Source organism: Leuresthes tenuis, unplaced genomic scaffold, assembly GCF_036924035.1.
Source record: "Leuresthes tenuis unplaced genomic scaffold, fLeuTen1.0.hap1 SCAF_22, whole genome shotgun sequence".
Classification (NCBI taxonomy): Eukaryota; Metazoa; Chordata; class Actinopteri; order Atheriniformes; family Atherinopsidae; genus Leuresthes; species Leuresthes tenuis.
Genome location: NW_027325376.1, coordinates 14,201,972 through 14,220,615, shown reverse-complemented (window position 1 = coordinate 14,220,615; position 18,644 = coordinate 14,201,972). Strand labels below are relative to the sequence as shown.

General features: G+C 38.9%; 1 protein-coding gene across 1 annotated transcript in view; it reads left to right on the top strand.

Moving 5' to 3' along the window:
* The window catches only part of trpc5a (transient receptor potential cation channel, subfamily C, member 5a), a 130,594-nt gene that overhangs the window by 76,788 nt on the left and 35,162 nt on the right, over positions 1-18,644 (top strand). The window contains exons 9-11 of the mRNA XM_072376181.1: positions 12,996-13,133; positions 14,734-14,932; positions 17,463-17,602. Coding sequence (XP_072232282.1) covers positions 12,996-13,133; positions 14,734-14,932; positions 17,463-17,602 — 477 coding nt within the window. The remainder of the gene's footprint in view (positions 1-12,995; positions 13,134-14,733; positions 14,933-17,462; positions 17,603-18,644) is intronic.

The following is an 18,644-nucleotide window of genomic DNA, read 5'->3' as shown; positions in this document are numbered from 1 at the left end:
CCACACACCTTTTTTTTTTTTTTTTTTAACCCTCAATTTCATTTTCATAGATTTTGTGTTGACTGCATTTTACAAACACTCTCCTAGTCCATTGTTTTATAGACATAATGCAGCTTTGGCTGTCAGATCATAACACACACCCACAAATCCACACAAAAGTGTCTCTAAGCTGATCAGTCGAAACCTCTGTGCAACAGAACGCAGCATGAGGCCTCAGAAACGTTGGATGGAGTGCAACACAAAGAGAGCTGCTGTGCCTTTCATGCTTATTTTTTAACTCTTTTCCATATTTTTGTAAATATAGTTATGTAACATATTTTCCATCATTTTCTCTATTCCTACATAACATCATACTGTAGGTGTGCGTGCTTTTACTTCAGATTTGTTTTTCAAGGGAAACCTTAAGGCTGCAGCACCACATTTATATCTTAAGCATGCGCAGAAGCCTTATAACACCTCTGGGAACTAGAATTCCTGCAAAGTCAAACAAAATCACCCCACATCAGTGTTGGACCACACTCTTGCTTTCATGTCTTAATGGGAGCAAATCCCCGCAGGCAAGTTCTGTATCTGATAGAAAAACTGAAACCAGGGGCAGCCTCTTACAGCAGCATTCTAAGCCATAGCTTTGGAAAGCTTCATGTAAGTTAATCAACATTCCTTACCTGTATTAGATTGATTATGTTTTTCTGTGCATGGGTGAGTTCAAGTACAAGGACTGGACTGAAAATGTCCAAAGTATCCAAAGAAGAGACCTTCTACAAGCCTGGAGAAGTATCGTTCAAGACCTTTTTAAAAAAAAAAAAAAAAAGATTACAAGAAAGTCTGTCTACTTGGATGTTAAATATGAAAAAAAAATGAGGGCTGGATCAACACTTTTCCACAGTACTATAGAGAGAAATGTGGGGTAGGAAAAAGAGCTTGCAACAGGGATTCATGAAAGTAATACGAAGAGACAAAAGGCAGTAAAACAGAGAATACAAATGAAAGAGTGGGACAAAGAAACGGATTTAATTAAAATATGCTACAGAAATAAAAAAAAATCTGCCAGATAAAAGATTATGAGTTGAAAGGCAGAGAAAGAGACAAATTAGATATGAATAAGTAAATCACGGAGCACATGTTGTATTTTCAGTGTTATGGAAATGACAAACATGTCCAGAGTAAGAATAAATTATTGTTGCTATGGGTTTTGATTGGTTCAGTGTTTGGTTTTTAGTGTTTATGGTTGAGGTCAGGCTGCAGAGAAATTGAATTAACCAGCACCACTTAGCACAGCCATGGTTAGCATATTTAGCATATTTCTGAGAAATCAAAGCAGCAGTTGCCCAGAAATTGAATTAGCTGGAAAGTAGCTTCGGGTAACAGATTGTCGTTCAATGTCTGGAACAGAATGATGTGCAGAAATTCAAGCCTGGGTTAACTCGGCCTCCTTTGCATAAGCTGCAGTTTGCTTTCGGTTAAACAGATGGACCTTGGTGTTCTTGTTGATGCTTTTTCCCAATTTAGAACAGAGATATCCAGTCAAAATGTGTATTTAGGGCCTATGTGGGCAATAAATGGGCTGAAAATGTTATTCATTGCCGACAAAGCTTATTCTCTGTTTACCTGGGTAGCAAATCGGCATTGGTCCATGGGAGAAGGCAGGTGGGCTCCCTGTGTCAGGCCTAGCTGGATAAATAATGTTAAATCTGTGCATGTGCTTGAAATGGGCAGCAAAAGTCAACCTCTGTCGGGTGTAACAAATCATTGGAACTGCATGATTGGCTCATTTAGCAGCAGCAGCCAGAAGATGAGTTGTGTGGGCTTAGGTGTGCAGCAAACAACATGAAACAAAGTGCAGTATCCAAAATTTGACTGCTAGGTTCAAGTCACACATAGGCAGTCTCTTTAACCACATTTTTTTTAGTATCACTTCACAATTGGTGGTGTGATTCCTTCTCGCCTCTCCTGATGGGCGCTGTAGCATGCTGTGGCCATCTCAGAATTGTAAGATCATAAAGAAGTAATGCAGCACAGTGGTTAGATTTCTTTAACATTCATAAATAAGAATGTGGAGCAACGTGCAGCATGACAACCTTAAGCACACGAGTTCCTCTCCCAAAGAATGGTTTTAGAGGAAATTGATGAAATTAATGTTTTTGTATGACCTGGTCAAAAAGTCCCGACCTCAATACAGTGGAAATGTTTCTGAAGGACCTGAAGAAAGCACTTTATATTAACAAACTCGCCAACCGGTGTTGAAGCTGTTTCTTTAGAGTAGACTGGACTAAATCTCCTCCAGACCGATATGCAGTAATGATCAGCAGCCAAACGGATATTTACTGTTGCCGCTAACAGATTTGGCACATCAGTGGACACCGTAGTTCCCCAACACAGCCGGCCTGGGGCTCTTTGCTGCATGTCTTCCTCTGATATCTTTCTGCCCTCTTTCCTGTCTACCAACTTTCAAATAAAAACCAATAACAGTCAGAAAGAACTTTAAAAAAATTCTTCGTCAGATCAGTTTCTCAGTAGCTAAAGGCCATGTACAGTTTGTTGAACTGAGTGTTCTTTATTTCCTTACAGGACTTGTACAAGAATCTGAGGACGTTTTAGGTAATACTTTTTTTAAGTAAATCCTGCAAAGTTCAGATGTGGTAAAGCAATGCAAAGAATCACAGAGGCTTTCAGGGGAAAGTGATAAAGTTTACTGCATGTATGTAAATTCATCTCTAAATAGCTCTTGGTCTCATGTCCCAGCCCCTGACTTTGTGGGCGAAAGACAAGCTGAATTCTTGTGTAACGCTTGCTGTAGCCATCATGTAACCTGTAGAAGCTTCCTGAACAAGTGGCTGCAGCAGTGGAAATGCAAATTATGTAAAAACCTATTCATCTTGCTGCACTCCGGGCTGCAGCTCCATTCAGTAGCTTAACATGAGTCATCAGAACTCGACTGAGCTTCACTGTAAGACTGCTCAATAAAAGGGAGTTTGGGGGATTTAGAGAGCGCAGTTTTCAACTTGGCTAATATCCCTGTGTTTGCCATCTGCTGGATGCCTCGTTGCATTTATTAATGATTTGAAGTGCTTCTCGCTTTTTTTAATAGCCTGTATTGCTGCATCTTAAAGGAATGGAGATTTTACAAAAATATCTCCAGGATTTCATAGATATGTTCATGCTTAGTATGAGTTGCCACTGCGTTTTCTCTCCTTTCAGGTGTATTTCACCATTAATACTTCAGTCTCTTTGACTTATTCCTCCACCAGTTTTGTCAGTATCACTTGATATAGTGGGCTGCCAGCAGTGCAGATTTCATGGTATGTCTTCTTCCACTTGTTGTTATCGTATGTGGTTGTGGGTGCATGTGTTGCTGTGTGGGTGTTGTTTGTTCTAGCTGTCTGTGGTTATCTTTTTAAAGGTTTTTCTTAACTAAAATAAGCTTCAAAACCTTGACAATCTTAATATGCTAAAACATTAGATGATTGTTGACTTTAAAAGAGCGCTGAACATGGATACACGTCTTTCCCTTTTGTATGAGCTATTACAGTTCATCTGAATGCTTTTGTTTGGGGGGACACTTACATTATAATGTAATTATTACTTTAAGAGTTAGTTTTTACAACTTTTGTGTCTAATGCAACCAAATCAAACTAGCTACTGAACAGAAGAAGCTTTTGAGGTTTGATTTCCCTGAACTTGGCTTAATGACAAAGGAGTAACTCGACGCCTTAAAAAACAGTCCTTGTTAGTTTTTTTTTTTTTTTAAGATGATCAAAAAGATTGATGGATATTTTTTGTGTCCAAGCATGGAGAAGGGACATGGCTAGCCTAGCTTAGCATAATGACAGAAAATAGCTACCGTCACATCCAGCACCCAGAAGTAATTTTTTGATTTAATTATTATTTTTGTGCTGTGCTTATGTCCAGTTTTGTTAGTTGTCCTTTTTCCTTTATCCTTTGTCTGAAGGTGTTTTTTATTTTCCATACAGGAATACTTTCTTGTTCACATCCCTTCAAATCATTTCCACACGTCTCTTTGTCTCTTTGACCTCAACCAGCACATCGCAGCCAGCATCGAAACTGTGTGCGTCACGTAAAGCTAGAGTTGAATCAGCATAGGAAAGTGTGTTTTCTGTGCTGCGGGTGATCTGAAATGAAGTTTAAGGCCTTATTCTCTGCAGTTTTGACACCCCTGACCTGGTTAGGTGAGTTGTGGACAGGGAGAGCAGAGGAGACAGACCGTAATCATCAATTTAAGATGGATGGGGAATTTATCATCATGGCGTACCCGTAGTATTCAGGAAAAGGAGGTTTGAAAGAGTGAAATGATAAAAGAAATTCAGAATGGTGGGACTGATAAAATACTGATCAGTGGTGTATCATAGTAGTATGACATACTGTCTGCACTAGGGATGTTGTTGCCAATTAATGCTGTAGTCACTACAGGGGGATGTTAAGATTAGATATTTGGTGGAAAATTTAAAATATTAAGAAATATATTGCAAATATGTTCCTTCTTATATCTTATTTATAATAATCTTTAAAACTCATATACATCAAAGAACAACATATTTTCTAATAATAGACTATTTAATCTGATGGGACTCTTCTTCTCAAATTCAATTTATTCCAAGTTTTATTTATTTTAATTTTTATATCAATGATGACTGAAAACATCAAGAAATGTCGCTTTCTTCTAACTGTAAAATGTTACTCCATTTTTGAGTTTACTCAGATTATAACCAAAGATTTATTCAGCCAGGTAGTTGCAACAAAACAAAGCACTTTGGATAGTTTGGGGGATGTGCTGAATACGTTGTATTTCAGTTGTATTTCATGCTCTCCACGTACTCTCTCTGCTCAAACCTTCGTGTCAGTTGGAATGTGACATACAAAAATGACGCACGTACCCTGTGTATGCATGCTCTGTTTATGCAACCTGAATTTATCATCATTTCTGCACCAGTCAAAGGTGTAATTACCATACACAACTAATGCAAGTGCTTTAGGACCACACAGACATTGAGACATATAAGACATTATGCCGCAGCACTTCAGCAGCAGACAATAATCAAAGTACTAAAACAAAAGTGGGATTCCGAAGAGGACTAGAAAAGATTTAGTGAGGCCTGCCAACTTATAAGGAATGTAATAGACACATTTGCACAGTGGAGAGCCAGAGGAGAGCACCTGCACTTTACTTGAACGTTTAATTTGGCCTTGATGCTTGAACTGTCATTAAGCATGATTTTATCAACAGATATTTATATAAGAGCTGCTGCTCTGTTTTCCTTTTTTATTTTGGTTGCTGCTGAAGTTACCTTAACCTATGCTACTGTGAAGTTACCTGTGGGACTGAAGTGTTTGTCACTGGCCTCTGCTGGCTAATATGCTTTAATGACTTAAATTTAAAACTTCAACATGCAGATAGTTGGACAAGACGTAAATTGAAGGCAGGCTGCAGACTAAGCAGTAAATGGCATATTTGTGATGCGTTGGGATGGGCAGAGCAGTACTGATCCCTTCCCCATCTGCACCAGAGTATAGTTTTAAAAATGTATTAATTTAATTGATGTATAATAAATGTAAATTGATTGAACTCTGCAGTTTATGATAATTTAGAGCCATAAATGTTTTATTTAACTTGACGGTAGCAGAATATGCTTGATAAGAATGCCATCATGAATGTGACATCTGAGGGTAAAGTTGTATTTAAAGCGTGTGTCTTTTAAATGCAATCATTGAAGTAGGCAATGCATTTTTGTCTGAATCACAGTTTGATTTTGAGTTGGAAATGAAACAGATATGCATACGTCTGCTCGGGTGGCCGTATTAGCCATGTTCCAGTAGTTCAAAGCCCTATGCTACATAAGAGCTCATAAAAAAAAGAAAATGAGGGCAGTGAACTTATTTCATCATTTTCTAAAGTGAAAAATGAACTTGAACTGACTCACTTTCAATCGGGCTGAAATGCTCATGTCCATGCACCAAAATAAAAACTCACTGCAGGGCCAGACGAGGTGCAGAGGTGTTGAACAGATATCAAATCCAGACTGATGCCAGTGCTGTGTGGCATCAGTGCTGAAAATAAATTGTATGCAACCACTGATCAGTTAGCAAAAGCAACGTGGACAATAGGTCCCAAATGGGATTTGCTTACCGTCTGAACAAAGCTTCAGTCCAGTGTTTGTTCAAACAGGAAAATGTCATTCTTGTCACCTGTATCAACTGAACTGCCTTATCACCCACCACACACATTACTCTGTTGGCAGTTGAACATACATTTATCTTGACCATCTTGATGCTGCTGGCCAGTGATGATGAAACACACCGACTACTGCCCCATCTTCCCTGTTATGTTATATAAAACAAGCTGATTTATAGGTTGTGCCTAAGTTCCAACACATGTGACTTTTTCCTACATGTCAACATAAGCACCAGATAACACTGCTATGTCTCAGGTTTATTTATTTCTCACTGGGGGGGATTTGTCCTTCCTGATTGGCTGATAAGTTGCTTTGAATGGAGAAGGTTACTTTGACAAGGACTGTTTATGTCCTAATACTAAACTAAGGATGTTTGCCGACTGAAGCTCTGTGACATTAGTATGAAAAAGAAAAGGAGGAAAATGAGCAGACTGCTGTAGTTTAGTGGAGCAGAGAGATCAACTACCTCATTAGCATGCTGCTGCCATAGCAACAAGAAACCAAGCTGGGGCCAAGCGAGGGAAGGAAGGATGATGGGGAAGAAAAAAATGGAGAATATGGACAAGAGAAAGAGAGGATGGGAGGGAAGAATGATGGAGAAAAAAGGACATAAGGAAAGATTGATGGGGGAGGTGGAGAAAAAGAAGATGAGGAAGATTAAAGACAAGTAATGAAAAGAAATTGAAGTGAAGAGAAAGTGAAGAAGACTGTAAAAAAGGGAATGTGAGAAAAATAGGGCAAGGAAGAAGAGAAAAAGGTGGAGGACAGAAAAAGGAAGTTGATGAGAGTGCAAAGAAGATGAGGAGCTTTAGTGACAGGGGACAGATAACTGGCTTAAATAGCAGCAGAAGTAGGGAGTTAAAAAAGACACAAGCGAGAAGAAAAACAATTAGAGGTTGCTGAGAATGAAAAAAGAGGAGAAGGACCAGGACGGAGCGAGCGGATGGAGAAATGTGACCAAAAGGAGGAAGCGTTGAGGCAAAAAAGAAAAGAAGAGGAGGTGGGGAAAGAAGAGGGAAGAGAGAGCAAGCTCCTTGGTTTGACTTCTAACACTTTATCTCCTGCCTCTCTCTTTATCCCCTTTTTTCTGCTTCTATCGTTTCATCTATGTAATTAAATATATTGGTTATCCAATTTTCCCGCACTCACACTGTCACAGAACACACACCCTGATAAGAGGTTGAACAAGCTTGTTCTGTGCTGAGAGAGTAAAATAGCATTTGTGTGTGTGTGTGTGTGTGTGTGTGTGTTAAGGTCATGTCTACTGTTGCTCTCCCAGGTTGTTGGCTATGAGAGATGGAAGGAGACATGAGATTATCAGAGTAGAGCACAATATCCCATTTAACAAGGATAAAAAAGGCTCTGTTTTCTTTTTACTCTGTTTTTACAACAGATTTTAATCAACAATTCAGTTGTTGCGGAAAAATCTGACTAAAACAGAAATTTGGAAATACTTAAATATTGAGAGAAAAACTCAATGATATAATATAGATGGGATTTCCTGCAGGTAGGGTGACCAGATGTCCCGCTTTGTGCGGGACAGACTTGTTATTGACGGACTCCAGTTTTGAAATGTGTGTTTTATAATCTGGCATTTATCAAATGGCTGTGTGGAGAAAGCAGTGAGGGCTGTCATCAGAGGGCGGGGCGGGCTGTTTGATCATGTCAATCAAACTGGAACGCTGACGCAGGTTAAGGGCACGCCCACCAACAAAAAACAATGCAAATCAGGTCAGAACGGTACCGGCATGCAGCACGAGATATGGTCGTAAAGCACGACTCGTACAACTACGAAAAGAAAATGCGGCTACAACAAAGACTGGGAAACTATCTACCCCTGGATGAAACCAGTGCAAGGCAAGTCTTGTAAAGTTAGAGATAATACAGGAAAGCCATACCCTTATTAAAGCACTATAATTGAGAGAACATTTGTAGTCCTGACTGTCTATTCTGTTTAATTGCACACAGTCAGGTGTGTTAACTTGAGAGGCACTGGGAAATAGTATGAAAGCTCCATGCTTACTATGATTTCTTACGTTAGAGAATTTGGAAAAGTTGCATTTAAATAAGATATTATGTTAAGTTTTAATTTGCAGTCTGTTATGTGCTACTGAATCAACCAGATGGCAAAGCATAGTAATGTTACAAGCTAAAGGGCAGAATAGAGAGGTTTATTGTTTTAAAGTTATTTTAGACTCCCTCGATAAACTGGTATCCCACATTGTAGAACATGTTTCTAACATGTGACTACAATCTCGCTCTGAAATCTCATGACATGAGTTGCTGCAGGAAGACACCATTATAAAGCTGGAGTACAGACACCTCAGTGTCATTAAAAAGATTTTAGAAAATCAACAAGCTCTATTTCACAAAGCTTCCTCATCTATCTTTCCCAGCTCCGACCGGAAAATGGCTTGTGAGTCACTTCATCGTCATCTTTGGCAGGTCAGACATGATTCACAAAGTAGTTTCCATTCCCCACAAAACACATCAAGTCATCTTTGAAACAAGCAAAAACCTCCTGGAGTGATACTTGTACACATTTTTATGAGCTATGGTGGACATTTTACCATTTCCATACACGTTCAATAAGGAAAAAAAAAACAGAAAGGGAACTACTGAATCCGTTTCTTAGTTGCCTCAGTCATGGTGTTCTCATCAGTACTGGCCCAGTTCGGTACATTTTTGTTGGAATTGATCATTCAGACTCTAAAAGATGGAAAATAGGGACTGGATTTAAAATATCAATGTTTTCATGCATTCTGGTTTGGTTTTTAGTTTATTTTATTCTATTTTATTCTAATATAAGTAGATAACTGTAATTTAACAGCACAACCCCACAAGCCCACCCCGACATTTACAGACAGCTTTAATGTAGAGAGTTGCTGGATTGATGACAGCTGCTGATGTCATACAAGAACACATTTAAATTAGTATGGATTTTTGTTTTGTTATGTTTTTGAAATAAAATCTTGCATCAAGACCCAGAAATGATTCAAACTAGATTATGAAGAGATTTTTCCACCACCAAACTGGCTTCAAGCAGTGGAGAGATAACAAATTATATTAGTGCATACCATTTAGTTATATTAGTATTTGTCACGATTTGTATTTTTGGTCATGTTTTAGGTTTCTGTCTAATCTTTAGTTTTGCCATGTTTTCCTCAGTCCCGCTTGCCATCAGCTTCACTCACGTCACCTGTGTTTCTCAGCTGCACTCCATCACCTATCACCCTTCCAGGTATTTAGTTTCCAGGTTTTCTCATGTCCATAGCCAGATCCTCACCGTAATCCATGCTGTAGTCACCCATGCCGTCAAAGTCAGGTTTGTCCATGTTGTCTATTTCAGGTTTTCACAGTCAAAGTCAGGTTTTGTTTTCTCAAGTCTTTTCATAGTTTAGGTTTTTTTGAGTTACAGCCTTTCGTTTGGATTGTTTAAATAAATCAAGTTTGATTTTTTTTTTTTTTTTGGAATATCTGCATCCAGGTCCTTCCTCACCACCACATTATGACGGTATTGATGGAGGATCAGGATTGTGTACATTAGATAACTCTCTGTGTGATAGTGTTGTAGTAACTGGTTTGCTCTAAATGTATTACTACAATAAAACTCTTTGATTTTTCACTTTTTTCGTGGGTTAATTTGTGGGAAATTATCAAAAAATAAATAAAGCACATTTTATCACTTCTAAACAGTGTCATGCTGGTAGATTTTATGAAAAGGTATAAAACGTAATGTCATATACTTTAATCCAAAATGCAGAAAAAAAAAACAATGCTCAAAACTCTTACAATAGACAGCAGTAAATGCAGTAGCTGCAGTGACGCCAGCATTTCTTTGTTAGATTACATTCAAATTTTTTACAGTTCATAGTGGAGTGACTAATTTGATGTAACTGTATTTTATTGTACTTGATCACTACTGGTCTTGGAAAAAGTTAGTAATTTCTTTAGTTTCCGTGAAGAGTGTTACAGATTCAAGTTATGTCTCCTCAGTCGGCATCAATTTGGTCTGAGGATTAACTTTAAAAGTGTGGCACTGAGATGGATTTGCTTTGCCAACAAGTTGGAGATTGAGTTGAATAGTGGTTGGTGTATGCACCAGGTTTTTTTTTTTGTTTTTTTTTAAACGAATAAGTAAGTAAAATTAAACATTGTAGCTGGTTCTGCTGAATCAGTGTTACTGGTCTGTTGTGCAGAATTGATAGAGAACTGTTGAAAACATAGTGTACATCCCATGATCATAACTTTAACTGCACTATCCAGTATTCTGGTCACCTTGACATGAACATTCAAATAAAACATAGGGCCATTCAAGATAATCCGAAGATTTCTTTTAGAATGCTTTTCTGGTGGTAAACTTTGGAACCAGCAAGATCCTTCTGCATATATTTCCTCCTGGGTGCAACATGTGATCAGCACCATGGACAGCTCTTTTCAAAGTTAGTTAGTTAGTTTCAAAGTAGTGCTGGTGAAAATGTAGATATTCAGTCCTACACAGAGAAGCAGTGATGGACAGTCCGAATAGGACATGCCAAGATTAAGTGTTTGTGAAACAAGTAACCGTGCCAAATGTCGAAAAGTAGCAGAAAATCTTTGATTGACAGTTCCAGGTGCTGGCCTGATCGTCTTTGGCAGTTTGCCTTTTTAAGCTTTTAGCCAAATGTTTGGTTGATAACAGCAGTGTGACCTTGTGTGAAGCTGAATGTGCGGGATGTTTATTCAGCCCATTTATTTGATAGGATGCTTGTTGAAGAGGAAAACACACTTTTAGCAATATCTTAAACACACACAGCTTCAAGTAATGGATGACCTTCTGTCTGATGCCTTTTTAAAGTGGTAAGCTAATTTATAATCCGTAATTTCTACCAAGTCCAAACTAATCACTCAAAGGCATACATGAGGCTAGAAAGAGGGGAATAAAATGGAAAATATTTGAGGGAGACAAGCTGGAGTATAAAGGACTAAAATGAAAACCTGAAAAACGGGGAGATTGCCAAGAAAACAAGAGGTCTTGACTGTTTCTTTGTAACTCAGAGGGCAGCTGAAAGACCAATGAGGACAAACAGCCTTTGGTGTATTGCCAGCAGTATTGGTGAATGAGCTGTAATGGGATGTAAATGGAAGCAGCCAGAACAACAGAGCACCTACAGACTTGTGAGGGCAGGATGTACACTTTGGGTTGTCATAACAGCTCACAGAAACTGGGACTGATTTATCTGAAAGAGGTTCACTGCAGAGAAATTGGAACCACAAGTTGGCGAAAAAAGAAAAACACCCGTTTGTGATTTGGTTTTGCTGCAGCCCCACGAAATGTCATTGTTTTATGTGTTAATGTGCAATTTAATGTAAGAACTCACGACAAACGGAACCAATGCATCTGGTAGAAAAAGTTCCTCACACCTATACTAAACAGCATAAGTTACCGCCAGTAGCCCGCTAGAAGCGCCACAAGGCTCAGATTAGCTGTGTTTGAGCTAGCTATGATTCATAGATATACTATATGTGTTCAGTATCTAGGTGTTGCAGAGCATAGGTAAAGTGAGTAACACTGCTCACCTTGTTGCAATGCAGTGTTCTGCTGGGTTAACCTCCATCCTGGCAATCACATCCTGGATGTTACTTGGACACTTTCCACCTGCCTAAACAGTTTTGCAGACCAGTCAGAAAGAACACAACATAATGTCTTATGTGTTCACCCTGCCTCCGAACTCCCTAGATAACAATCTGATGGAATCTGACAGCGTCTGTGAGAAACGAGCCCAGACCACAAACACCCCACAACCCACTGGGAATAAAGGATTTCTTTGCTAATCTCTCTGTACCAGACACTCCAGGACAATCTCAGACTGGTTGGTTCTATTTTGGCAGCATGAGAAAGACCTATTAAACATCAGATGATGGTGGTCATAAAGCCCTAACCTCCTGGGAAGATGTTGCATCATCAGATTTTATGTTAAAGTCCTGAATGTGTGTAGCACAGATGTGTACACTTGTGTCATAGAGAAACAAGTCTGAGCATAGCTAAATAAGACAAAACAAGCTAAATGAATCTCTAAATGAAAGCAGAGAAATACCCCACTGCATACCCCACTGTTGAGCCTCAAAACAAGACAGTGTGATTACTTTTGTATAGGTCTAAATGTCTTTAAGAGTACTCTGTTTAATATTGGCAAGTTATAATCTTGATATAATGATAGCATTGCATGAAAAGTCAAAGACTACCTAAGTAATCTTGACGGGAACACAAAAACATTTTTTGCAGTCCATTCAATGGTTGTACCCACAATATTTTAGTGAAAACAGTCACAGACATGTCTACAAAATTAAATAAATCAGTCCTGATAAATATTAAGCCAAAGTCGTGCAATTTCCTGAATGTGCTGTTAATGCGGTGGAAAGCATGAAAAAAAGTAATGAAATGTTAAGGAAAAGTGACTATTTTAGGATGCAATCATCTAAAATGTTCTATTTGCAGACCTTCGTAGTCTTGATAAGTACTGCTGACCGGTCATGAGAAAGGATTTCCATGAACTCTTCAACCAACCAGCTGTGCAGTTTTGATGTCTAACAAAATAAGACTTGCAGGTTAAATGCTCTGGAGTTCTGCCTTAAAGAAAAGCAGAAACTTGTTTTTTGTGTTTGAAAGAATGCATAGTTTATGTATCAGCAGCATTATGCCCCCAAAATGCCATATTAAAAGCTGATTTTGTCTAAATCTGAGATAACAGCTGAGGTTCTTGTTTCATTCCAAAGTCACATTGTGGTTATGGGTTTATTTTTCCTTTCTTATCTCTCTCTTTTCAGTTTGTGGCGCAGCCTAACTGCCAGCAGTTGCTGGCCACGTTATGGTATGACGGCTTCCCAGGCTGGAGGAGACGACACTGGGTGGTCAAACTGGTCACATGCTTTATCATCGGACTGTTGTTTCCTGTCTTCTCACTGGTAAGAAAAAGTTATGGAGTGGGAGGGTGAAACAGTTGTCTTTTCCTGAGTCCTAACAAGTTTCCCCTGCCATCTTTTTTGTGACCTCGTAAAGTTTTTACATTGAAGTTAAGGAAAAGTGTTTAGGAAAAGACATCAGTCATGTTTTTAACTATTCAACCACACCTCATGTGTCCTTTTTATGTCCCTTGAAACACATTTTTCATCTGTCGTTGTCGTATATATCCCATCCACATTTCTGTATCTTACTGAAGCGACATATTTTCTTGTCATGCTGATTTTGACTTTAACCTACAGCAGTGAAATAAAAACTTCCGTTGAACAGTATTTTGGCACAGGTCATCTGTTTTTGTCTGATTATCTGTGTCTATAAGGCTTGAGCAGGCTAATTGATTAAATCTTTCACTCTCAGTTCACTCTGTAACTTTGTGATATTTTTAAACACTCAGAAATACAGAACTGTGCCAAAGTTCTTCCTCATTCTCATTCTTGTAATCTTTTAAAGTGGTCTTGAGGAATAGTTCTCCGAGCATTCTGAAGGTCTTTTAAAGTTTTTTTTTTTCTTTGGCCACTTTCAAGAGAATGTGTTGTTGTTCGTTAGGCCACTTAACACTGACCCATAAATCATAAGCATAATAAAATGGCACGTATCTACCAATAGATGTACAAGTATTGTGTCAAACAACAACTTGGCAAAGAAACAATTTCAGATTGTATCTTTAGACACTTTAGCACTAGCAGACACATTTGTTCTAGATGGTGGTGGGCTGGTTAGCACCGTTGCCTCACAGAAAGAGGGACAGAAACAGTTTGACAGACGTAACATATTCTTTTTGGACTAACAAGGTGATTTCCTGAGAACTTTTAGCTGAAACCTTAACAAAGCTTAGCATGGTGTGCAGTGTGTTCCTAAAAATCTTGAGTAAACTGGAGAGGTAGAGGACAAAATAAGTGGCAGTGGCAGGCTGCCTAAAGCCAGATGAACAGTATCTGAAAGTGAATTTCTTAAGAAATAGGAAAAAACTGGTGAGAAATTAATCTGGTTTCAAATCAGTTATTTTTGCTCTGACTTTAATACTGATGTGAGTTATGAAGTCAAACAAAATGCTTAAATTGCATTAATCAGAGTGCAGCCTCCATGTGATTACATATCAGTGTTTTGATAATGTATGTAAACACACCTATGTCTCATGCTGCTCATTGTTTCTGAATGCCTCTGTGAAATTCAGTGCCATTTAAATTCTATCTGGCATGACTCAGAGTAAGCTGAGGTTGCCAGGAGCGAGGAAATGAGCAGAATGAGCAATAAGCATCATAACAGCAGCGGCACTGACATTAGCAACAAGACCTCTGATAGAGAAAGCATTCTCACAACACAGAGTGACCATAGCAGAGCACGATCTCTGATCTACATATAAATACGTGCATATATGATGTCTTTTTTTTCTGCCCCATGAACAATACTTTGATGTAACAGTAACAGTTTTAGACATCAGCAAGTGTTTGTGCACTTTCTAAAAAGAACCCCTTATACTCATTACTCTCTATTACTGTCTTATTTCTGTCCATTTTCTTTCTTTGTGCCTCTCTTTTACCTCAGATCTACCTGTTGGCTCCAAAGAGTGCTCTGGGACGTTTCATTAAGAAGCCCTTCATCAAGTTTATCTGTCACACGGCGTCCTACCTGACCTTTCTCTTCTTCCTGCTGCTGGCCTCACAGCACATCGCCCGCACCAACTTGCACATGCAGGGACCCCCACCCACTGTCGTGGAGTGGATGATTCTTCCATGGGTGCTGGGTGAGTTTCACAGCTGCAAATGCTGAAAAATATCCAGATGGGAGGTTACACTGTTTGTGGCTGTGGTCACACCTCTGACTTCAGATGTGCGATATGTGACAGGGCGTTTTTCTACACAAAGAAGTTCTTACCCAGTAAAGGGTTGCATTTTTTTAGCAGTATTTGTAACCTGGCATATGTTGTCTTTATGCCAGGAGAACTAAGAGAATTGCCCAGAGCTATGCCAAGGTTTGAATCCATTTACACATTGTTGTGCTGAGCTCCGTGAGATTTAAGACAAATGCACTCACTTCGACAGTGGCTGTGTGTGTTTTTATTCTGGCTTCGTGTCGTTTCATCAGACTAAAAAGGTTAGGAAACACTGTATATCAAGCTAAAGAGTAATAAGGTCACAAATTCAGCCACATCTAGCCAGTGGTTCAGACAGAGGTGCAGAAAAGCCTCTTTACCTTGTATAAAAGCAAGGTAAAGAGGCTTTCCATCTGCTGATGCCTTAAAAGACGTGTCGATGACTAATTGTGACAGTCACATCTGATAGCCTTGAGTTAGCCATAGCGTAAGCACACAGCGCTTTGGTCTCATCTCTCACAGCATCCATCATTTTTTTATCTGATTACTATGATTCAAATAAATAAAGAATGAGCAGGATATATGTCAAAATCTGCCAAGCAGGTCATTATTATTATTTACTTCCTGTCAACTTTCCCTCCCACTTGACGGGGACATACATGGCAACAGTCTGTTGGACTGCTCTGACCAAATAAAATCCACCAGTTTGTATCTATTCTCTATGATAACTGACACATATCTGTTGTCATGAGTAGAGATCTTGCAGATAAAAGCACATTTGATGACTAGAAACAGTATCAGCCCACTGAGCAGCCACACGATCTCCTATCAAGAATTAAATTATTCAGAAAACAACTTGTCTGTTCTTTTTTTTTTCCACTTGATTGCTAATCATCAAAAGGCCCCTGAGTGTATATGTACACGGAAGTGTGTGGTCGGATGCTTGCAACTGTGTGGAGGAGGCGGTTGTGTGTATGCATGAGTGGGTGTGGGTGGGTGGGTGTGAAAGATGAGTGATTACATTCCCATCTTCTCACACAGAGCAGACACCAATCACGTCCAAACCTGACCATAATCACTCTGAAAAATACAAAACCATCTATTCTCCTTCATTGTCTCATCCACCGCAGCCTGCATTTTTCTCTTTGCAGTGTTCACCACAAAGACAAAAAGTAGGAGGTTGTAATATTAGCTGGTTGATGACAGATTTTTATAGGCAGTTGCTGTATGTGTAGTTGTTCTGAAGAAATAATGTGATGTTGCTGTAATTGGGAGGCACCTGCTGTTTGTGAATGCAGGTTGTGAAATGCAGGTGCGGAGCTAGTTATTAAACCACAGCAGAAACATATAAATGTAGATGTCCTACTTAAAGGAAGCCTTTTCTTGCATTTCAAGCCTGCAGCATATTCCAAAAAAAAAAACACAACTTAAAACTTTTCCTACTTTGTAGTGTAGATAGTGTAGAAATAACACTTAAAATACAGCCTGCATTGAGGAAACCAAGCTATGAATTATTTAAGTTGGGATTTTGTAAACATATTTCTGCAAACATATGTAGTGTCTAGACTGCTTGATCACTTTCACGGGTTGTGGACTTTGGGAAGAGTAGCATTTCTCTCTCTAATCTTTTTTTGAGGAACATTGTTTTCAAACAGTTCAATGATTGCAGGCCTGAAAAGCAGAAGTGTGTGTGTACTGACAGCCAAGATGAAGTTGCTGAGATAAAACCTGAAATATCCATAACATAAGTCAAAGTGAATGTAAGAAATACCACATTTTTATAAAAATGCCATCCAAGCTTTTTTAGATTTGGGGTTGTAATATCTTGTAAAAAGTGTCTGTAGCTATGTCTTCAAAAGCTTTAAACTTAGCATTGTTTCATATAAGACATAGCTAGAATGTTTATAATGCTGATTATGGAAAACAATATTCTGTGGTTTTCTGTCTTCTTTTCCCACTTGGCACATCTCTTTGGCACTCATTCATTTAACCATCCAGAAATAATGATAACAATAGGTCAAGTGAGTAAAAATAGACTTTAAAGGATTCACAGTCTGTCATCTGTCATCCAAATGAACTAATCTTCAGTTGAGGTGGAAACACAAAGGGGGAGTTGAATTTGTCAGGTGTGATTGTGGAGCGCTGGCCTGACATGCCACAGAGGCAGACTGATCTGCAGAAAAGCAGCACAGGGACTGGTTTGTATGGTACAAAGTTAACCAAGGCCACTTGTCTTAGCACAACCCGAAAACCTGACATTCCACGGGGAACATCTTAAATTAAAATGTCCTCTAAATGATTTAGAATAAAACGACGTGCTCCAAAGTCCTTCGTACAACGGTTGCTCCTGATAGTAAAACCCTCTGTCACAGAGCAGAAAAGAAGCATTAAGGTGTACTCAAACATGCACAACTGTGCGTGTTTGTGTTAATAATCAGTTTTGTGTGCTTGCATGTTTCAGGCTTCATTTGGGCAGAGATCAAGGAGATGTGGGACGGAGGATTCACAGAGTACATCCACGACTGGTGGAACCTGATGGACTTTGCCATGAACTCCCTCTACCTGGCCACCATATCTCTGAAGATAGTGGCCTATGTTAAGGTAAAGATTGCTTGTCTTCTTGAGTAAAAGTGGAGAAAAATGGGGAGGCTGGGCACTGAAAGATTTAAAGTCAGTTCACAATGCAATCAATGTTTAATTGTCTCGCAGGGAAATAGAACACAGATACTGGTCGGCACACAGAGATATTCTGTGGTTTTGTTTGTCCAAAATGTTTGCAGAACAATAAATGCGGCACTATGAAGCTGTGTGCTGTGGGTCTCGTGTATTTGTGAAAAGACACACAACCCTGCAGATGATTTCTATTCCGCTGATTGATTGCTGACAGGAATGCGCAATGAAACACAACAGTAACTCAGCAGAGGCAGGAGAGAAGACTGTTAGTTTGCATACACTCATTTAAAGAATAAATTATTCACAAGATCTTAACTGGATCATTTTCAAACATTTAATGAGGAAGTAAATGCACTCAGCGTGGTGTGACATTAGGGATATACACAGTTCATGTCTGTAACTAACAGTGACAGAATATAAATATCACTCTTGTGGGCATACCTTTTAAACTAAGAGAGAAACCTGTGATTCAAGCAGAAATTGGTCAAAGTTTCCCAAAGAGCATTGTGAAACGAAGCTTGGAAGCGTTATAAGTTTGTATCTGGGATCTATCAATATGGTGTGATGATAGACTTTCATGCCAATGCTTCTGTGTTATTGACCTAATTTACAGTCCGTTGGGGCATCTAGTCAAGGAATGAAGCGTTAAAGAGTCGAATCAATTCTGCTCAGTTTTTGTGAGGAGAAAGATGGCTAGGGAGATTCCAAGGATCCAGACGGATGATGCCTTTTGAGGAGAAAGAGGTGAATGTAAACATAGAACACAAAAAAATCCACCATTGAAAACTTTCCTAAACATTACAGAACTGAGATTGACGCAACAACAACTTTCTGACAAGTTGCCACAGGCAGAAATTTTTCTTTTCTTTTTTTTTTTTTTAAGAGATCACCTTCATCTATAAAGACCTTAACTCAGCAAACCGACATTAAAAACCAGTTGTGATGAAATGCCCTGTTGCATCTTCTGATT